A 19336-nucleotide genomic window follows, 5' to 3' on the forward strand; every position below is an offset into this window, starting at 1 on the left:
GAATACACGGGTTTTCCTCTGATATGGGTGACCTGATTGGGTTGGACCAAATATAAAGAACTATATGCGTCAAATTAATAAACACATATCGTCATACATAAAATACATATATATATATATTTTTTTAATTTCAATACATTTTGGTCTCATGGACTATTTTGTCCAGCATGAGGTCATGCTCGTGATGTCATCACAGCTCATTAAAGGGTTCACCTAGACATTTGGAGTCATTATTTTTGTTCTTAGCTGTCTCTGTCTGTGCGGGCCTTTACATTTTGGCATGAAGGGGACAGAGGTCTGCCTACGTGGGTCACCTTCTTTATCCTGTGAGGAGCTCCCGGGCCTACCGAAAGCTTCTCCACATTGACTCACAAAGCAACCCTATTAGTTATAACGTGAATGAGTCAGGACACCAGCCAATTCCAAAGCCTGTCCTGTGAGTTTTTGAACTTCTTTGTAGAAACAAAGAACATTTTCAGCTATTGTTTACTCTTTCAAATATTGAATTACATTTAATCTTTAACAAGCGTGTTTCCACCACTTGGAAAATAAAAATTGCCTCACCAACTCAATTTTTGTGCCAATATTGGAATTTTGATATAATAACCTGAACGTTTGACTCGTGGAAGGCTTTTTTTCATTGGTAAAAACAATCTTCATTTACTGGTTTAAGCATAGAGAAGAAAAGACAACGCTCAAACTCAAACCGAGGCCTCAAACGGCAGAGACAAGAGGAAAACAGCAGATGGCGATAATACTCAGACGCTGACAAAATCCACGAAGAAAAAAAAATCCAGGCAGCGTGACGTCACGGCATTTAGCAACCGGCGCGCGGAAGAAGCGGCGTGTTGTCGCTTTATTTACCATTTTCCCATTTGGTAAGCTTCTCTAGTTTGAAAAGTCGTCTGCGTTTTGAAGACAGTCGTATGTCTCATAGACAAGATGATTTTCCTCAAACAGACAGAAAAAACACTCAGTTTAGTGTAGTTTAGTTTAGTCAGCGTTTATCTTGTTGCGCACTACTACTAGTTAGCACAGAACAGCTAAATAGCTAACTTGGTTGTTGACAGTACTTTTTTGACGTTTCTGTAACGCTGAATGTTCTTAACTCTTACTGAACAGCATTTGGCTTTTTTGTGTCTGCGCTTGCATTTATTCTTATTTATGTTGCTGGATAAGCTTATAAAATGTGTCGCTTTCCCCTTCTCCGTAATTTGTGGATGTTTCTAGAGTCACTATGGCTTCAGATGACATTGCTCAGCTGGCTGATGCTCTCTCTAAGACCCATGTTGGTGATGGAGAGTTGAGCTACAAAGGCCTTGGACTGAAGCTTGACAATGCAGAATCAGGTGAGAATATGTAGCTCTATTTTTTTTTTTTTTTTTTTTTTTTTTTTTGCTGTTATTCCCTTGTGTGTGCTGTAGACATGAAGGTGATCCTTGTTGACTGCTTAAATCTGACAAATTGATCCCTGTGCTTTCAGCGGAGCAGCTGGCCCGAGACATCAAGCAGTACCAGGGTTTGAGAGCTCTACGCCTAGAAGGAAACACTCTGGGAGTTGAAGCTGCCCAAGCCATTGCAAAGGCTCTGGAGAACAAAGACATGCTTCAGGTGCTTTCATAGTTCACCATTTCCCATCATAGTAAAGGATCATTTATCATTAGGATTTGATTGTCAGTAAAAAACCTTTTCAGATTATTTGTCTTAGTAATCTAATATTTCAAGTGTGTTTCAAACTACAACCAGTTTTGTTTAGTTGAAATATTTCATCAAAATTCTTCCATCTTGAATATACAATACTGTTACATTCCAACAGCATTTATACTTTACACTCTCCTGCAGTGTGATACATTCTGTTAACTGTTCCCATTTTTGGTGTCTTTCAGAGATGCTACTGGAGTGACATGTTCACTGGAAGACTACGCTCTGAAATCCCACCAGCCCTGGTGAGAAGCCACTGAGTTACACCCCCAATAAAAGGAAGAATCCATCCTCTTTCATACTCTTGAACTGTTAAATATTCCTTTCATGCATGAATTATGAAAACCTCAATCAGGGTTTTTTAGTATTTTTATGAAAAAAAGGTTTTTGAACTTAATTTTTTTAAACATGTACTTTTCAAAGAGTTTTTTTTTTTTTTGCATGTCACTGCAATGTGTCACTGGTGGAAGGGTATGAAGTGACACATCAGTGTCCAACGTAGTGGTGGTTTATGTGCAATCAGCACTGACACAAATACAAGAAAACAGCCTTTGAATAGCTGTCCACTGTAGTGACCACTATGCGTGAAAGGGATATCACATCAGTTTTCTGTGTATGAATGTTGATGTTCTTTTACGCTTCCTGAAATTTTCTTGTGTTCATACATGCACAATCTAATGTGCTTTATACTGTTCTGTATTTTTGTCTATTCTTGTGCTTCAGAGGTCCATGGGGAGTGCAATATTGAGTGCAGGGGCCAGGCTGACTGAGCTGGACCTGAGTGATAATGCTTTTGGGCCAGATGGTGTCAAAGGAATCGAGCAGCTGCTTAAGAGCCCCTCCTGCCACACCATGAGGGAGCTAAAGCTCAACAATTGTGGTATGGGGATTGGTGGAGGAAAGGTGAGCTCTCAAACAGCTTTGTCAAATAATATATAGACAAAGACACACATTTATTTATGTTAGTTGCCCATCAATCACACCCTGATTGTCTTGTTTTAAATTTGCTATGGTTGTGTACAGAGGCACAGGCTCAAATTATGTACGTAAATGTTGGCTTTTTAATGTAGTTAACAGATTTTTAAAAATGTAACACTTTATTGTGTATTTGCATTATAGTTCTAACAGCATCCATGTTTGTATGTTTAATATAGATCTTGGCTGAAGCCCTGATTGAGTGCCACAGACAGTCATCGTCTCTTGGAGCTCCACTTAGACTAAGAGTGTTTATAGCAGGGAGGAACCGCCTGGAAAATGAAGGAGCTAGCGCCTTGGCTAAGGCCTTTCAGGTACAAAATACTCCCACCTTGTTCAGTTTTACATTACCGTAAATGTGACGTGTAGTAAATGTAATGATATTATGGACTTTTGATTTGGGAGGAACAAAGACCATTTCTGTTTTATGATGCAGTTTCTTCCTCGCTTTCACAACAGCTGATGGGCAGCCTTGAAGAGATTCACATGCCCCAGAATGGAATAAACTACTCAGGTGTGATGGCGTTAGCTTCAGCCATTCGACATAACCCAGAGCTTCGAGTCCTCAACCTCAATGACAACACTTTCACCAAGAAGGGCTCGCTGCCCATGGCACAGGTGAGATCCTTTTTTTTTTTTTTTTCAGCAACTTTCTGTAAGCAGAGAGGACCTTTATCCGGTGTTTGACTGTGTCCCCGAATTCACTTGGCCTTATAGGCTCTGAGGCATCTCAGGAACATCCAAGTGATCAATTTTGGTGACTGTCTGGTCCGTTCTGAGGGAGCTGTCGCCCTCGCTGCAGTCCTGAGAGAAGGACTGCCAATCCTCAAGGTCAGTGTACGATCGCAGCTCAGGACTTGGTTTCCCTTTGTGTCTCTTCCATCTCACAGTGCTCTCTCATGCAACTTTTTTTCCAGGAGCTTAATCTGTCATTTGGTGAGATCACTGAAGCAGCAGCACTAGTGGTGGCTCAGGCTGTTGCAGACAAAGCTGATATGGAGAAATTGGATCTGAACGGTATGCACATTGACCATGAAATGGGTCTTTATGTGTTTGGAGAAAGAAGGTCCAGGTTGATTGAACAATGCTGCAGAAATGTAAAATAAAAAGACATTTTTAGTTTGAAACTGGTTTTGTTTGTGGCTGATAGGTAACTGTCTTGGAGAGGAGGGCTGTGAGGCTTTGAGAGAGGCTATGGAGAACATGAACAAAGGAGACGTGCTCGAGTCACTCAGGTAACGCAGGCTTTAAAAATCCATAATCATTTTTAGTGTTTAACTGCACAAACATGCAAACAATAGATTTAAAACTTTCACTGCTACAGTGATGATGAGGGAGATGAGGGTGATGAAGATGACAGTGGAAACGATGATGATGACGACAATGATGATGATGATGTCAGTGATGACTGCAATGAAGAGAATGAAGAGGGCAGTGAAAACGGCATAACAACAAATGGAAATAGTCCTGTTTCGCCTAACAGTCCTGTAAGTTGAAGCTTTATTAGACGAACAGTTGCTTTCATGTGATTGTTGATCAGTTAGTTACTTCACATAAACTGGGAAATGAAAAGAGTTCTCAGTGATGTCTCGATGTTCGTCCACAGGCGGAGATCACGTCGTTCCTCAGCTGCCCCTCTGCAGAACAGCTTCTCCAGCTGGGACAGTTGAGGACACACCTTCAGCAAGAGGTTACATGTTTTTAAGTAGTCAGTAGTAAGTGTTTGTAGCATGTTGGTGTTGGCGTGTTTTACTTTGCTGGAATGGGTTTAACCTGTTGCTGTCTTCTCACCAGGTCGATGCATCTGAGCCACAGAAAGCTGCTGATGTCATTCTGAAAATCGGTTCCCTATATAGTGAAGATCCGGAGACCAAGGCCGCTGTTCTGGATACTATCGGTGAATAAAGTCACACTTACATTAGACTGATTCTGCTCCTCATTAGTCCCACATTTGCAGGATTCAAAGTTCAAAATAATCCTTATTTGTCTTATATTGGACCTTGGTGCCACCTCTCAGTTCATCAAAAACAAGCTCCTCTTAATTTAAGCCAACTTTCTTCTGATTGGCTGCCCCTCACAAACAAAAGGATTAAACAGCAGGTGGAGCTTTTCTGCTCACAGCTACAGCTGTGTGTCTGAGATGACCATGATTGATTGAGATGACTGCATAAAGAGCCAAAAGTAGGAAAACTGAAGTCTGAGCTTTTAACATACAAGGATCATCAGCACAGACACTGCTGTCATTGTTTGAAACTTTTAATATGAGCAGGCATCATTGGAACAGTTTATATATGACTAATTAATGAGAACAACCAAATTAGGTCCTCTGTCACTTTATAGTCAAACATTGAAATGCAACACAGCACACCCTTTTCAAAGCTTTGGCATGCAGAGATTACTCAAATATAATTGCACTGAGTGGGCTGCTTATTAGTGAGGACGTCAAGGTGCAGTTTCTCTCTTGTGCTGTCCTCTTTTTCATGTGGATAGCTTCTATTCTCTGAGATTCTGACATGCAGTGTGTCACTGCGCTCCACAGATGCAATGTTGAAGAAGCTCCTCTCTGGCTCCACCCTCCAGTCATACTGCTTCCTCTCCACACTGCTGGTCATGATGGGACTACTCAAGGTAAAGCTTCGCTGCAGTGCTTCCTATTATGTAACACTTCACGAGAAACTATAAACACAATATCAGTCATTTATATGCACAGAATAGGTTCAGCAGGGCTCCAAATCTGCTGGCAGAGATTAGACATCCAAATATTTAAGGAACTTCAGCGATCCATAATTCTGTTATATCTCAGAATTTATCTTAAGAGAGCCATAATACTTGATATTTACTAGTACTGTGTGATTGATCCAATACCGAGTAAATACAAGGTAAGTATTGATGATGCTGATACTTTTAACTTGTAAAGGCAGCTTGTGTGGGGAGAGCAGTGTCTCATGAGTTCTGAGATCAATAATCATCAATTTGCAAATTCTGAACACATTTAATGACCACTAAATCACTGAGTTTTACTTTTCAAAATAATTAGTTAATACAACAAAACACACCTTTCAGCTGTTTATGTATTTTAAAACTGGGATTTTTGGAGACCTGGACTTTAAATGTGTCTGTCTCTAAAGCAGTTTTTGGTCGTCTTGTGTTGTTTAAATGTTATATAGGTTATAAATCAAACAGATGTGACAGTCAACACAAAAAGGTTCAGACATTTTTCATTGTGCATGTTTGAAGAATATTTTTTTATATTTTATTATTACTGGAAAAAAGTAATAATAACATGAAGAGGGTTTTATACTGAACTTGGTGGTTAAAAACAAAGTATTGATCCTGTCATGCTAGTATTGATCCAATACCAGCATTGGTATTGATACTATCTATATATGGGTCAGTCCATCCACCATTCATACCCAAAAGATTTTTATTTATTATTTTAACATATTCACATAATTCCTATTAAAAAGCTGATCTTTGCCGAAAGCTTTCAGGCAAATCTGTAATGGCCAGGTTGTAAGTTGGTTTTAAATGTGGTGAGCCTTTTCTTTATTGTTTTTACTTCCAGGGAGAGGGGAAGACAAAAAAGGCTTTGCTGGTCCCGGGTCAGCTGCTATGTTTGGAACATGCTGTCCAGCAGGAATACTTCCCTAAGCACGATGCCTCACTGCTTCACATCTTCCTGTCCAGGTAGAACAGTCTTTCATCACCTCGACTTAGTTGAACTTCATATTTCTATTTAAATGTGTGTTAGCCTGTTGCACGAGTGAGACCGCAGCCTCACACGTGCGCATTTCTTTTTTTTTTTTCTTTTTTTTTGACTCTTCAGGAACGATGGGGTTCTCAAGTCATGCGGCAGTGCCAGAGAGAGGCTGAGCTCTGCTTTGGAGAGGAGGTGCCAGGATTAACATTGAGTTAATTGACACAGGGGCACACTCTGCACTCACATTCAGTTTTTCACCTTTGAAAAACAAGCAGGGATGGGGGGGGGTTTCTAGTCAAAGGCCAAGTCCAACCACTGATTTCTGCTCCTGACATTCATATTTTTTTAAAGGCTTCACAGAGACTGTCCAAGAATGTCTTAATTTTTATTTTTCTACTTGTGCTTGTGACTTATATTTTTATAGAAAATAGATACAAATGCTTTAAAAAAGAAAAAAGTTCACATCAATCAGACTTGAGCTTAATGTGTTTAAAATGATTAATGACTGTAACCTGAAGTGAAGCGAACATCCTACATTTAGTAATTAATCAAGTTAAAATTTACAAATTAAAAAAAAAAAAAGACAAAAAAAGGAATTTATTTCAGAAACATGCTTTTATATCTGTGGAAATATCTGGGTTAACATATCATCAGTGTTTCTGAAATCAATTGAGAAATTTGTAGATGAGATCCCACCAGTGTGGCAGGCGCTGATACAACTACTGATTTTTGTGAAAACCTGGTTCAGGAGTGCTAAGACAGAAATTGTGATGCCAACATTATTATGATCCATGAGTAAAATAAATAAAAAGGTGTTGTGTTTTTTTTAATGTATTTGAATAAATTCTTTGAAGGGAAAGAAGAGCAACTTTAGGGAGAGTTTGTTTACTCACAGCTGTCATTGTGCTGCTCATAGGGACCAACCCATACTGCAGGATCATCATGATCAGGGACCAGAATCACTTTTATTTGCAGTTTCTTATATGACTTTACACAGGATGTTGTGCAACATATTACCTCATATAGCTCTGTGTGTTGGTGGTATGAGAATGGAATATAGCATTTAGATCACCTGTTTGATTGTGCATCTATTCCTTGACGATAACTTTGGTTTACCTTATTGCTAATTTGTACCAAATGTTCTGTCTTAAATATAGTTCATCTAACGAACCTAACACCCTCTGCGTTTGTCTGAGTGTTTTCAGTCATGTCTGCAACAGCCGCCTTTGAACTCGTTCTAAGAAAATGTAATGGGGTTTTGTTTTTTTGAGTGGTGATGTTTATTAGTATCAGTCCTCAGAAAGCATCCATGTTGAACAAAACAGGTGAGATGAATAATGGAGCATCACAACAAAACACAAAGAGTTAAACTTAAGGAATATAATCTGTCCAGTTAGGAAGCAGAAACTGTGATGAGTGTAGCTCACCTGCTTTGGTGTAAATAAAAGTGACAACAGGTGCATGAGAGGCAACAGAATAACCCCTCCTCTCACAGATCATTGATCTTATCCCTCCTGACTGATTCTTGCCACTACTGCATGAGACTGGAACCTGAATCTGATTGGTAGCCAGTGCAGCGACTTTAAACCAGGGGTCATATGAGCACCCTTGTTCGAGCGGGTCAGTAGCCTCGCTGCAGAGTTTTGAACAACCTGTAGGCAGGCTAGCCCTTTCATGTTTAGACAAGTAAACAGGCTGTTACAGTAGTCGAGTCTTGTAGAGATAAAAGCATGTATTATCATCTCGAGTTCACTTGTTGACACGATGGATCTATGTTTAGAAATGTTCCTCAAGTGAAAAAAGCAGGTTCTTACTGTCTGATTTAAATGTCCCTCCAAAGAAAAAGCTTCATCAAAAATAACTCCCAGGTTTCTAAGGTTATGTTTCTGTGAGGAACCTAAGTCACCCAGTTGCTGTTTAATATCAGGTATTGCACTGCCTGGTGCAATAATCAAAGTTTCTGTTTTGGCTGGGTTTAGCTGTAAGCAATTACTGTTCAACCATTGTTTAATGTTGGTTAAACAGTCAATCAGATTGGAGAGCTTATGAGCTTCAGCAGGCTTAAAAGAATAATATAGCTGAATATCGTCAGCAAAAAGATGATACGATACTTCAGGAAACTGCTGTATTATCTGGCTTAAAGGAAGAATGTATATTAAAAACAGAATAGGTCCCAGCACAGAGCCCTGAGGAGCTCCACACAACAACTCTGTAGATTCCGACATGATCTGGTTTGCAGACACGCTAAAACTCCTTTCAGATATATAAGATGAAGACCAGTCTAGAACAGAGCCAGACATCCCAACCAGGTCTCTGTCTGTTTATCAGGATGGTATGGTTGACTGTATCAAAGGCTGAGGTAAAGCTAACAAGACTAGGACTGTGTATTCTCCGGAGTCTGCTGACATCATAATATCATTAGTAACTTTCAGTAGTGCTGTCTCAGTGGAGTGCAATTTACGGAACCCAGATTGAAAACGGTCATGGATGTTATATTTCTCCAAGTATGCCGTAAGGTGGACAGCTACTGCCTTCTCAAGGATTTTTGACATAAATGGGAGTTTGGACATAGGTCTTACATTTTGAAGTCGTGTTGGGTCCAGGTTGGGTTTTTTGAGCCTTGGTTCCACAGTGGCATGTTTAAAAAAGCTGGGGAACACCCCAGTCTGAAGAGAAACATTAAAAAGGTTCACAACCCAAGGACCATTGGTGTCAAAGGCATTAATAAAAAGCTTAGTGGGGATAATGTCTGAGGGGCTTGAGGATGGCTTCATTTTGTCCACCAGGGCTGCTATTTCATCATATGTTACAGTTGTAAAAGTCGACCAGGAGTACAAAGTTAGTGCCTGACTCGGAGAACAAGAAAGCTTTGGGGAGATTTTAGCACTGATGTTTTTAATCTTATCAACAAAAAATCGGAGGAGTTTATTATTATCTACTTTAGAGTGTACATCTAAAGGTACCACATCTGGGGAGACAATAGCACTGATTTTGTCAAAAAGAAACTTGGGATTTCTCTTGTTTTTTGTTATAAGTCTAGAAAAATATTCTGAACTAACAGTTTTCACCGTGTCATTTAAGGAGAGCATGAGATCTCGAAGATGGAGCCTGTGTGCGTCAATTTTGGTTTTCTTCGATAGTCGTTCTGTTTTGCGGCATATTCTCCTTAAGTTTAAGATAGACTCGTTTATCCAAGGGCATGTCTTCTTTTGTAAAGCCGAGCTTGTTTTAATAGGTGCCACTTGATCTAAGATGGATGAGCATTCCCTATTAAAAGACTGAATAAGAACATTTACATCGTTTCCGGTAAAAAGTAGAGAACTGTCAAACATAATGGAGAACCTCTCAGCAGTAGTCTCAGTTATTATGCGTCTATGAGTTTTTAACTTCACAGGCATTTGTTTAGAGCTAAAATTGAGTTTCACGAAGATACAGTTATGATCACTCAAATGTACATCCTCAGCAAACACATTGCCAATGTTGAGGCCCAAGGAAAAAACAAGGTCCAAGGTATGGCCTTTTAAATGGGTTGGACCGGAGACATGTTGGACAAAGTTAAAAGACTCATTTATAGATAAAAGTTCAGCTGCAGAGTTAGGTGAGGCATCATCAATATGAATGTTAAAATCCCCAAGAATTAAAACTTTCTCCAGCTTGATAATAGAAGATAAGAAGTCCATAAAATCCTTTAAGAACTCAGTAGCAGGGCCAGGAGGGCGATAGACTAAAACACCCACCCACCTTAATTGTTTGTGACTCAAAAGAAGAATAGTTTTCAGTTTGCATACCTCTGCAGGTGAAACTGTCCTTGAAGACAACAGCAAGTCCTCCACCACGGCAACCTAAACGCGGGGTGCCCAAGTAAGAGCAGTCTGCAGGACGCAGTTCGTTTAGGTGAATAAACTCGCCATCCCTCTGCCATGTTTCAGTGAGAAACAGAAAGTCCAGGTTTTTCCCTGTGAAGAGCTCATTCAGAGAGAAGGATTTGTTTGCGATGGAGCGGGCGTTCAAGAGCGCAATTCGATTAAAAGCTGGCAGCGCAGGTTTCCCATCAGCTTGTCGGAGTGGAACTGACAGCAAACACCGTGTCCGCACGCGAGGTCTACAGCAGCGCCACGGAACCGGCGGGACCAATAGCGATGCAGGCTATGAGGGCATTTAATAATCAGCAAAATCCAGAGCATCAGATGGGCAGGATCCATCTGATCCACTCCAAAGACACTAACCCCCCTTAATGCACCCATTGTAACCAAAGAAGGAGAAAAGGATTCATAATCATTTATGCCTTCTGATTTTGCATGTGTTATACTGTGATTAGAGTGCTTTCATATTTTAATCTCACTTTCATTTTTAGTGGTGCATAAGAAATCTACAGTCTTTAGTGCTGGCTCTGAGGTGACTGAGTCTCTTCACTTTGGGCTGAACTGAGGCAGTGAGCAGAATGCAGCAGTGGGGTTTAGGGCTGTGCAGAGATATTCGCTTGTCATCAGGTGGGCACAATGCAGCAAAAGTAGCCACTGTTTTATCTGATGGGTACAATGTTGCTGCTGAGGGGTTGCCGCACCTGCTGCTGCTGCTGCTGCTGCTGTACTGGAGGGCAGGGCTGTGTTGGTCTGAGATTGTAGACATTAAAAGGTCCATAGGAGAGATGATTAAACAAGTGTTATGAGATAATAATAAAATACAAAGATTGGTGACATTGCTTGGAACCATAAGACAACAGATTAAGAAGAAAAAAAACTGGGTGTGACGGACTGAGCAGTGAAGAGAAGTCAGGCACAGGTTTAAGTCCAAAAAAAGTTTTTTTTATTTTTTATTTAACCAAAAAAACACAAACTTGGTTAAATTATACAAAATAAATCTAAATCTTGGGTCCATAAAAGAGGTCAAAGTAACAGAACTGTACTCAAAAGCTGACAACAAACAATACTACAAACTCAAACTGAATGTGCGCACGTATTTTAGAATACAGTATTATGTGATTGTATAAGTAAATTAATTCTAAACCAAAACCAATTCTTTATTACCCTGTAAATTAAATCCTATATTTCAAGAAAGAAAAATATGAGTGTACTGTTATGTGTAAGCCTCTATTATAACACTGATGTTTGGTAGATATTAGAATAGAATAGAATAGAATAGAATAATCCTTTAATTGTCCCACAAGGGGAAATTTGGTTGTAACAGCAGCCAGAAAGACACATATACAAACAAACAGCACACAGGACACAGAACAGAAACATACACAATTTTTCTTACATATGGACAATGGTTACTATAAACAGAGAGTACTGTACAGTTATTAAATTAAATAAAAATAACTACAGATAAGAGGCAAACCAGGTTGTAGTGCGAATCGGTTAATTAACTTATTGCAGTTACAGCGCAGATGTAAACATCTATGTTTGTTGGGAGCAATTCTGATTGTACAGTCTGACAGCTGCAGGGAGGAAGGACCTGCGGAAACGCTCCTTCATGCATCTAGGATGCAGCAGTCTGTCATTGAAGTTGCTCTGCAGTTCAGCAACATCTACATGCATGGGGTGGGAGACTCTGTCCATCAGAGATGTTATTTTGGGCAGCCCTTCTGTCTCCCACCTCCTGCACTGGGTCCAGGGTGCATCCCAGAACAGAGCTGGCCTTCCTGATGAGTTTATCCAACCTCTTCCTCTCAGCTGCTGATAAACTGCTGCTCCAACATACAACACTGTAAAAAATGATGGATGCCACCAAAGAGTCATAGAAGGTCTTTAAAAGCGCTCCCTGTAAGTGGTCAAGCAGGCACAACTCCAGGAAGAGATAAAACTTCTGAGGTAGCCAGCGTATGACCCTGATTTTTTACCTGCTTTCCACGATAGTAGATTTAAACAATGGGTGTGGCATGGAATCACTGCTGGGTGTTCAGTTATTGTAAAATCTAAAATTATGGCTTTTGATACCCTATGCAAGACTTACGACCTCGAGAAACAAGACTTTTTTCGATACTTGCAACTCCGTGACTATATTGGCAAAAGACTAAAGAGCTGTGTCCGTGGAGACTTCTCGATTGTTAATATTTTCATTGATGCTTATGACTCTGGGAGTAACAGAGCCTTGATAAGTAAATTGTACAAATGTATGACTAAGCTCAAAGGGAACTCAATGATTTACACAAAGCAGAAATGGACATTGTGATTACAGAAGATGGGTGGGCACGGATCTGGGAGACACAGTTTACCACAACTAACTCCAACATGTGGCGGGACTTCTGCTGGAATAACATTATACGCTATTTCATAACGCCTAAACAGAAGTCTAAATTCAGTGCTACACCTGCGTTTTGCTGGAGGAATTGTGGGGAAGACATGGCTGATTACAGTCATATATTCTGGTCCTGCCCACTCATACGACCCTTCTGGACGGAAGTTGTAAAGATAATTACAGAGGTGTTGGGATTCCACGTCGTGTACATTTACCTCATTGTATCTGGGATATTTTACAGACAATTTAGTTGCAGATGATGTTTATCTTCTGAAAGTTCTCTTGGCTTCTGCGAAGAAGGCCATAACAAAACGCTGGCTCTGTAGAGATCCTCCCACTGTAACACTTTTTACCTCTATAGTGGAGGACATCAAATTGATGGAATGTATGACTTTCACTCTGCGACTGCAGGGAGATTTGGGAAGGAGACGATGGAGAAAATGGCTGGACTTTACAGTGGCAGCACCCTTTAATGCATAGAATTAGTAATGCAGACTTGCTGACGTATGTATGTGTGGATGTGCAGATGTATGTTATCTTCCCATGACCTCATACTGTTTCTGTTTTTTCCTTTTTATTTTATCTTGTTGCATAAAAATGTTCCTAAACAAATAAAAAGTGTCAACGGGAAAAAAAAATAAAAATAAAAAAAAATAAAAAGCGCTCCCTGTACTCCAAATGACCTCAGCCGCCTCAGCAGGTAGAGTCTGCTCTGGCCCTTCCTGTAAAGAGCATCAGTGTTGTGGCTTCAGTCCAGTTTATTATTCAGGTGAACACCCAGGTACCTATAAGAGTCCACTATCTCAATGTCCACTCCCTGGATGTTCACCGGTGTCAGTATGGTGGGTCTGCGTCTCCGGAAGTCCACCACCAACTCCTTGGTTTTCCCCCGGCGTTGATCAGCAGGTGGTTCTGCTGACACCAGTCCACAAAGTCCAGAGTCCACTGTCTGTACTCTGAGTCGTCCTCACCTGTGATGAGGCCGACTATGGCAGAGTCGTCAGAGAACTCCTGTAGGTGGCAGCATCGGGAGTTGATGGAGAAGCCTGCAGTGTAGAGGGTGAAGAGGAACTGTGCCAGCACAGTTCCCTGTGGGGCCCCCGTACTGCAGACCAGCGTATCAGAGACACAGCCCTGTGTCCTCACATACTGTGGACGTTCTGTGAGGTAGTCCAGTATCCACTGGGACATGTGGTGGTCCACTCCCGATAGCTCCAGCTTGTCTCTCAGAAGTCGTGGCTGGATGGTGTTAAAAGCACTGGAAAAAAAATCAAAGAACATGATCCTCACAGTGCTTCCAGGCTTCTCCAGGTGAGTCAGAGTTCAGTGCAGGAAGTAGATGATGGCGTCCTCCACCCCAATGCCAGGCTGGTAAGCAAACTGTAGTGGATCCAATGAAGACCTCACCAGGGGGTGCAGATGGTTTAGAACCAACCTCTCAAGGGTCTTCATCAGATGCGATGTCAGGGCTACCGGCCTGTAGCTGCTGAGGTCCTTGGGATGGGAGGTCTTTGGTACCGGTACCACACAGGATGTCTTCCACAGCTGTGGTACTTTCCCCAGTGACAGGCTCAGGTTGAACAGATAGCCTAGGATGCCACACAGTTCATCTGCGCAGCATCTCAGGAGCCTGGAGCTGATGCCATCTGGACCTGCAGCCTTCCGCACTTTGATCTTGCGAAGCTCGTTCCTCACTTGAAGTGCTGAGATAGAAAGAGTGGATTTTGGGGGAGGGGGGTGTATGTTGGAGTCCACAGAAGCCGGGGGTGAGTGTAATGACTGGGAGTTGGGAGGTGTGAAGCTGAGAGGTGTGAAGTCCTGAGATGAAGGACAGGCAGTCCCTGAAGATGAGGGAGACTGCAGCAGGGGGGGGGACGATGCTGTGGGAGGGGTGGGTGGTTGATCAAACCTATTAAAATATTTATTTAGGTCATTCACCCACCCCAAGTCTCCTGCAGCCTGGGGGGTTGGTTTGTCTTGAGATTGTCTTCAGGCTGTTCCAAACCCCTCTGATGTTGTCCTGCTGCAGCTGCTCTTCCATCTTCCTCCTGTAGTTTTCCTTCCCTTGCCTTATCTTCCATTTCATCCTCTTCTGGACGACTCTCAGCTCCTGTTTGTCTCCAGATCTAAAGACTCTTCTTCTCCTTAATTGAATCCGCCTTAATTTCAGGATTTATCCATGGCTTGTTGTTAGAAAAACACCGTACCTTTTTGATGGGTACGGTGTTGTCCACACAGAAGTTCATGTAATCCGTAATGCAGTCTGTGATGCTGTTGAGGTCATCCTCCAGGGGGCTGCAGAGGTTGTCCCACACAGAACAGAAACGGTCCCTCAGGGCCTCTTCAGTCTCTGCCGACCATTTCCTTACTGTGTGTTTCACAACTGGTTCTCTGTATACCAGAGGTTTATACACAACCTTACCACTGTGTGGCTGTAACTGCAGCCATCAGACTCATTTTATGGACTTTTATTGGGGGGGGGGGGAGTGTTGTAGTGTAGCTCTTGAAATGAGTATCATTTCATTATGATGATACAAATAGTAAAATATCAATGTAAATCCTGACACACACACACACACACACACACACACACACACACACAACCAGTAGCCGCCCCCGGGCAACATGGGCGGTTGCCCGGGGGCGGCATCGTGGTGGGGGGGGGCGGCATCACGGGCATCGGCAAAAATAAATAAATAAAATTGCTCGTACTCCTGCTGCCCCGACATCAGTCGGGGCATATCGGGAATGGCATAGGCACCGATCGGTTTTCTATCACCCATTTGCTGGGAGTAAGGGCACCCTCCGTTTGCAAGGTGCGCCTGCTGCTTGCGGCACAGGGAGGAGAGGGTGGGGGACCTAAAATTTGCACCGATGTTTTTCTGAAATTCTATACGCGAAAAGTGAGTGTGAGAACCCTCGGTGCGTCTGCTCGCTGCTGAAGTCAAAGTAAACTTTGTCATCTCCGCTACATACAGTCCAGTATATAGAGAGACGAGAGGACGAGGCTCCAGCTACAGCAGTGTAAGAAAACAAACGATAAATATAAGAAGAGTAAGAAAATAAATATACACTTTAGGACTCGGGGTAAAGGGATCAATAACAATTTAAAATTTATATTTTGATGATTTAAAGACACATACCACACACCACGGAAAGGGGAGGGAGACCTTCTGCCCCCAAATAGAGCACATGTCATTCATAATGATATAAATCCAAGCCCATTATGTATTCATGATTTGAATCCTGGGTTGTGTGAAATCCCAGAAATACACCTTAAACAAAGTGAATCTGAACTAGGTGTAGGTCTATTAGGTTAAGTTGTGGTGATCCTCGAGTTGGGGGATGGGTGTTCATACTGGAGTGCAAAATTAAAACCAATGGAAGATGGACAAGAAAAGTTCAAAGCCATCAGCTGCCCAGTTTAGAAAAAAAGAGAAAAGAAGAGGAGAAACGAGCAAAAGATACAGATAAGAAGATGTGTCATTGGATAATGGCAGGTCATCCTGAAACAATCAGAATACTTTATTAATCCCTAAGGAAATAATGTGGATTCCAGTTGCTCCAAGAAGAAATGGTAAAAATACTAACAGTAACAGACTAAACTCCAAACAACACATTAAGTTACAGGTTTGAATATTAATTAGACATTGTCAATTGTTGATTTGTCCTGTTCTCAATGTATGACGAATTATGATGGCTTTTTGGTAGCCGTATGTGTGTGGAGGGAGGGAGGGGGGCGTCAGATGGAGATGGCTAGGACCGCCACTGCACGTAACTTACATGAGGTGGGCGGGCGTAATTTGCCCTGTAGCGAAGTGCTGTGCGGATCTGACGCATCTGGACCGTTGCTGCTCCCTACCTGCTAAAGCTGCATTTTATCAAGCTTTCCCAGAGAAGTAAAGTACGTAAGTTCATCTCTAAATGTTTGTAAAGTATTCCTGCGTTACAGATATATGAAGTTCCGACGTCTGTGTGTTGTCATTGGCTTTATTCCGCGATACTTCCATGGTTGCCCGGTCAACCTCATCATGGAAGTGCACAGTTTTTAAAAAAAAAAGAAAAAAAAAATCCCCCCCCCCCCAAAAAAAAAATACTATGAAAAACTTTTTTCATTAAAATTTTCAATGTTAGGTTAAATGTAATAGAAACTACTTCGACTCTAGGCCTTAGACCAGGGGTCGGCAACCCTGGGCACGCATGCCACAGCTTGGTTAACGATGTGACGCTGCAATCAGGCATACCGGGCATGTGACCAATGGCGCTTTTTCCACGGGCGGCTCAGGGTATTGGGAGTGTCCACTTAATACTACACAGTGTAGTATTAAGTGGATGTGTCATCATCTCACATGATTGCAGGAATACATGATGACTGATGGGAGTGTCATCATCTCCCATGATGCAATCATGCCATTTAACCATATAGTGTAGTCTACACTATATGGTTAAATGGCATTTTAGTTAATATAAAGCAAAGGATTGGGGCACTTCAAATAATTTTATCTCAACAATAGTCAGAAAATTGAATCATCATAAAGACATTTAATATTTATTACTTTTTTTTTTTTAAAATTCCCATTACTTTATTATAGCACTAGGAGTAAATAATATGGGGAGTATTCTGTATCAGCACCATGATGCAAACTTGTGGCCATAGTATATACAGTATTCTGGAGAAGGTATAAAATGTTACTGTGTGTGCCTTTTATGTGGAGATTTTTTTTTAAAAAAATTATTACTAATGATATAACATTGTCCAGGACATACCTTGTAAGGAGGAGGAAACCGTGACAAACGCAGCTCTGTGAGGCTGCTAAAGGCAGTGGATCCAGCTGGTGAGGGATCTGCACAGGTAACAATAACACATGTACCAGTTGTTGCATTGCAATAACTTTCAAGTATAATAAACACACCTGCAATGTTTTGATTGTATAATATTTTTCTATCATTACTCTATCATGGATTAAGTCCAAGAGTTGTTAAGGGTGGATAATTCAATAATTAATGCAATACCAAATTTTGCCTTGTTCTCAGATGGACCGCAAGTGGAGTGCGAAAGCTCAGATGTGGAGATGGAAGGAGGAAGAGAGGCAAAGAGTGAGTCCACGGAAGCCAGTGCTAAATTAAAGTGAAAAAAATAAATAAAAGAACTTCACCATGACAATGAAACCGCATAAAAGCTACAGAATGAAAGCCTTTTTCTCCACACAGTTTCAACATTTCATTCAATTTCCAGAACACACACACACGAAGCTGACCCCATGCCAACAGTTGTAGCACTCTCATGTGATGCGATGAGCAAATGATCACTCTGGATTTTAGTCCGCTGTAAAACTTTAATGCGTCCTCCAGCACACGACAAAACATAACGGCAGTACCCGAAGAACAACCTCCCCCCCAAAATACTATTTCGGTTGGACTAGCCCCCACAGTTACGGCAGGTCTGCATAAACAAATATTGCTTGGTGATCATTTAACCAATGATCTACACCAGTGGCAACATGGAAGCTCTTATCTCTGCCCTGTGTTTCCATTGGACTCTTCGCACCACAATCCAGCTGTGCCCCACAGACAACGCTTCCCTGGCTCGCTGCAACAGCAGCCTCCCTCGTGGCGACGCCTTGTCAATGTTACTGGCGCCAGACCTAGGGGAATCTGGATGGGCAGCAAGCGGCACACAGGCTAGAGAGTACTGCGTAGCCAAGTATGGGCAAAATGTGGATTAATAGAGAGGACGACGAAGTTAGTGTCTTGCTCAGGCCGGAGCGCTTTTATTTCTGAGCTGCGGATTCACTGAGCCCGAGTCCCTCTGGTAGTTCCACAGCAGTGCAAGAACACCATCTACTGACATAATGAGGTGTAACCTCAGGATGGCAACGCATAGCAGTGTTAGAATAAGGCGACGTTCACACTGCAGGCGAAAGCGCATCAATCCGACTTTTTTGACCCCATGCGACCCATATCCGATCATGGTGAGACAGTGTGAACAGCACAAATACTCGATTTTGCTCTACAAGGGTCTGATATCCACTTACAGGGACATTATACTGCTACTGTTCTATCGAAATTTTAAACGAATATCCTCATATGTGGCTCTTATTTTTCTTAGAAACAAAAATTAGGTAAAAAAAAAAAAAAAAAAAAAAAAAATCAAAATCTGGTAATTCTTTGTTTTTACATTCATCAGGTCCCATTCAGCCCAAATATCAAAGAGAAATTAAAAATGCATGTAATGGAAGAGTTTGGGTCTTAGGAGGTTAAGGGCCATCAGTCAAACAATACTGTTTGGTCTGAGTCTAAACAGAGAGCGTTGTGTGTGACGTCTTCTTCTGCGTATGTGGGCCGCTTTGTGGGTTCACACTAGAGCGCGTTTGCTGTCACATTTTATTTGTAGTGTGAACAAAATTAAACATGTAGCGTTTTCCAACCTACTACATAATGAAAGATACTGACCAGAAACATTGTCTGTGAAGCTGCAACCAGTGAACGACAGTGGAAAACAGTACTCACGAATGCAGGCAAAGGTTCACGTCTTTTAATCACGCACGCTGTTTTCCACCGGTCGCCTTTTCTGTGGCCGGAATTGGACACCAAGTCGCACCGATCAGCCCGTCTTCACGCAAGCCGTTTCATCTAGCGTCTACATGCTCCTTCCTCCCGGAATCTGGGCCTCTCCCTCATTGAGGTGCTGACCCAGCTTTTCTAACAGATCCTTTCAGC

The 19336-nt window shown here is 41.7% G+C and overlaps 1 protein-coding gene across 1 annotated transcript; it reads left to right on the top strand.

Annotated features, from left to right (window-relative positions):
* Nucleotides 1-830: 830 nt before the first annotated feature.
* On the top strand, nt 831-6778 carry rangap1b (Ran GTPase activating protein 1b). The gene is made up of 16 exons (XM_085360443.1): nt 831-878; nt 1231-1349; nt 1484-1611; nt 1887-1946; nt 2425-2604; nt 2856-2990; nt 3136-3294; nt 3394-3507; nt 3594-3693; nt 3827-3911; nt 4001-4163; nt 4283-4366; nt 4471-4573; nt 5216-5304; nt 6242-6363; nt 6503-6778. The coding sequence occupies exons 2-16, from the start codon at nt 1238-1240 to the stop codon at nt 6579-6581; spliced, it is 1713 nt and encodes a 570-aa protein (XP_085216569.1). The 5' UTR covers nt 831-878; nt 1231-1237; the 3' UTR covers nt 6582-6778.
* The last annotated feature ends 12558 nt before the right edge of the window (nt 6779-19336 follow it).

The sequence above is a fragment of the Diplotaxodon limnothrissa genome, linkage group LG8 (genome assembly GCF_057381915.1).
Source record: "Diplotaxodon limnothrissa isolate DT_005_m linkage group LG8, D_limnothrissa_male_GT1.1, whole genome shotgun sequence".
In the NCBI taxonomy this organism is placed as follows: Eukaryota; Metazoa; Chordata; class Actinopteri; order Cichliformes; family Cichlidae; genus Diplotaxodon; species Diplotaxodon limnothrissa.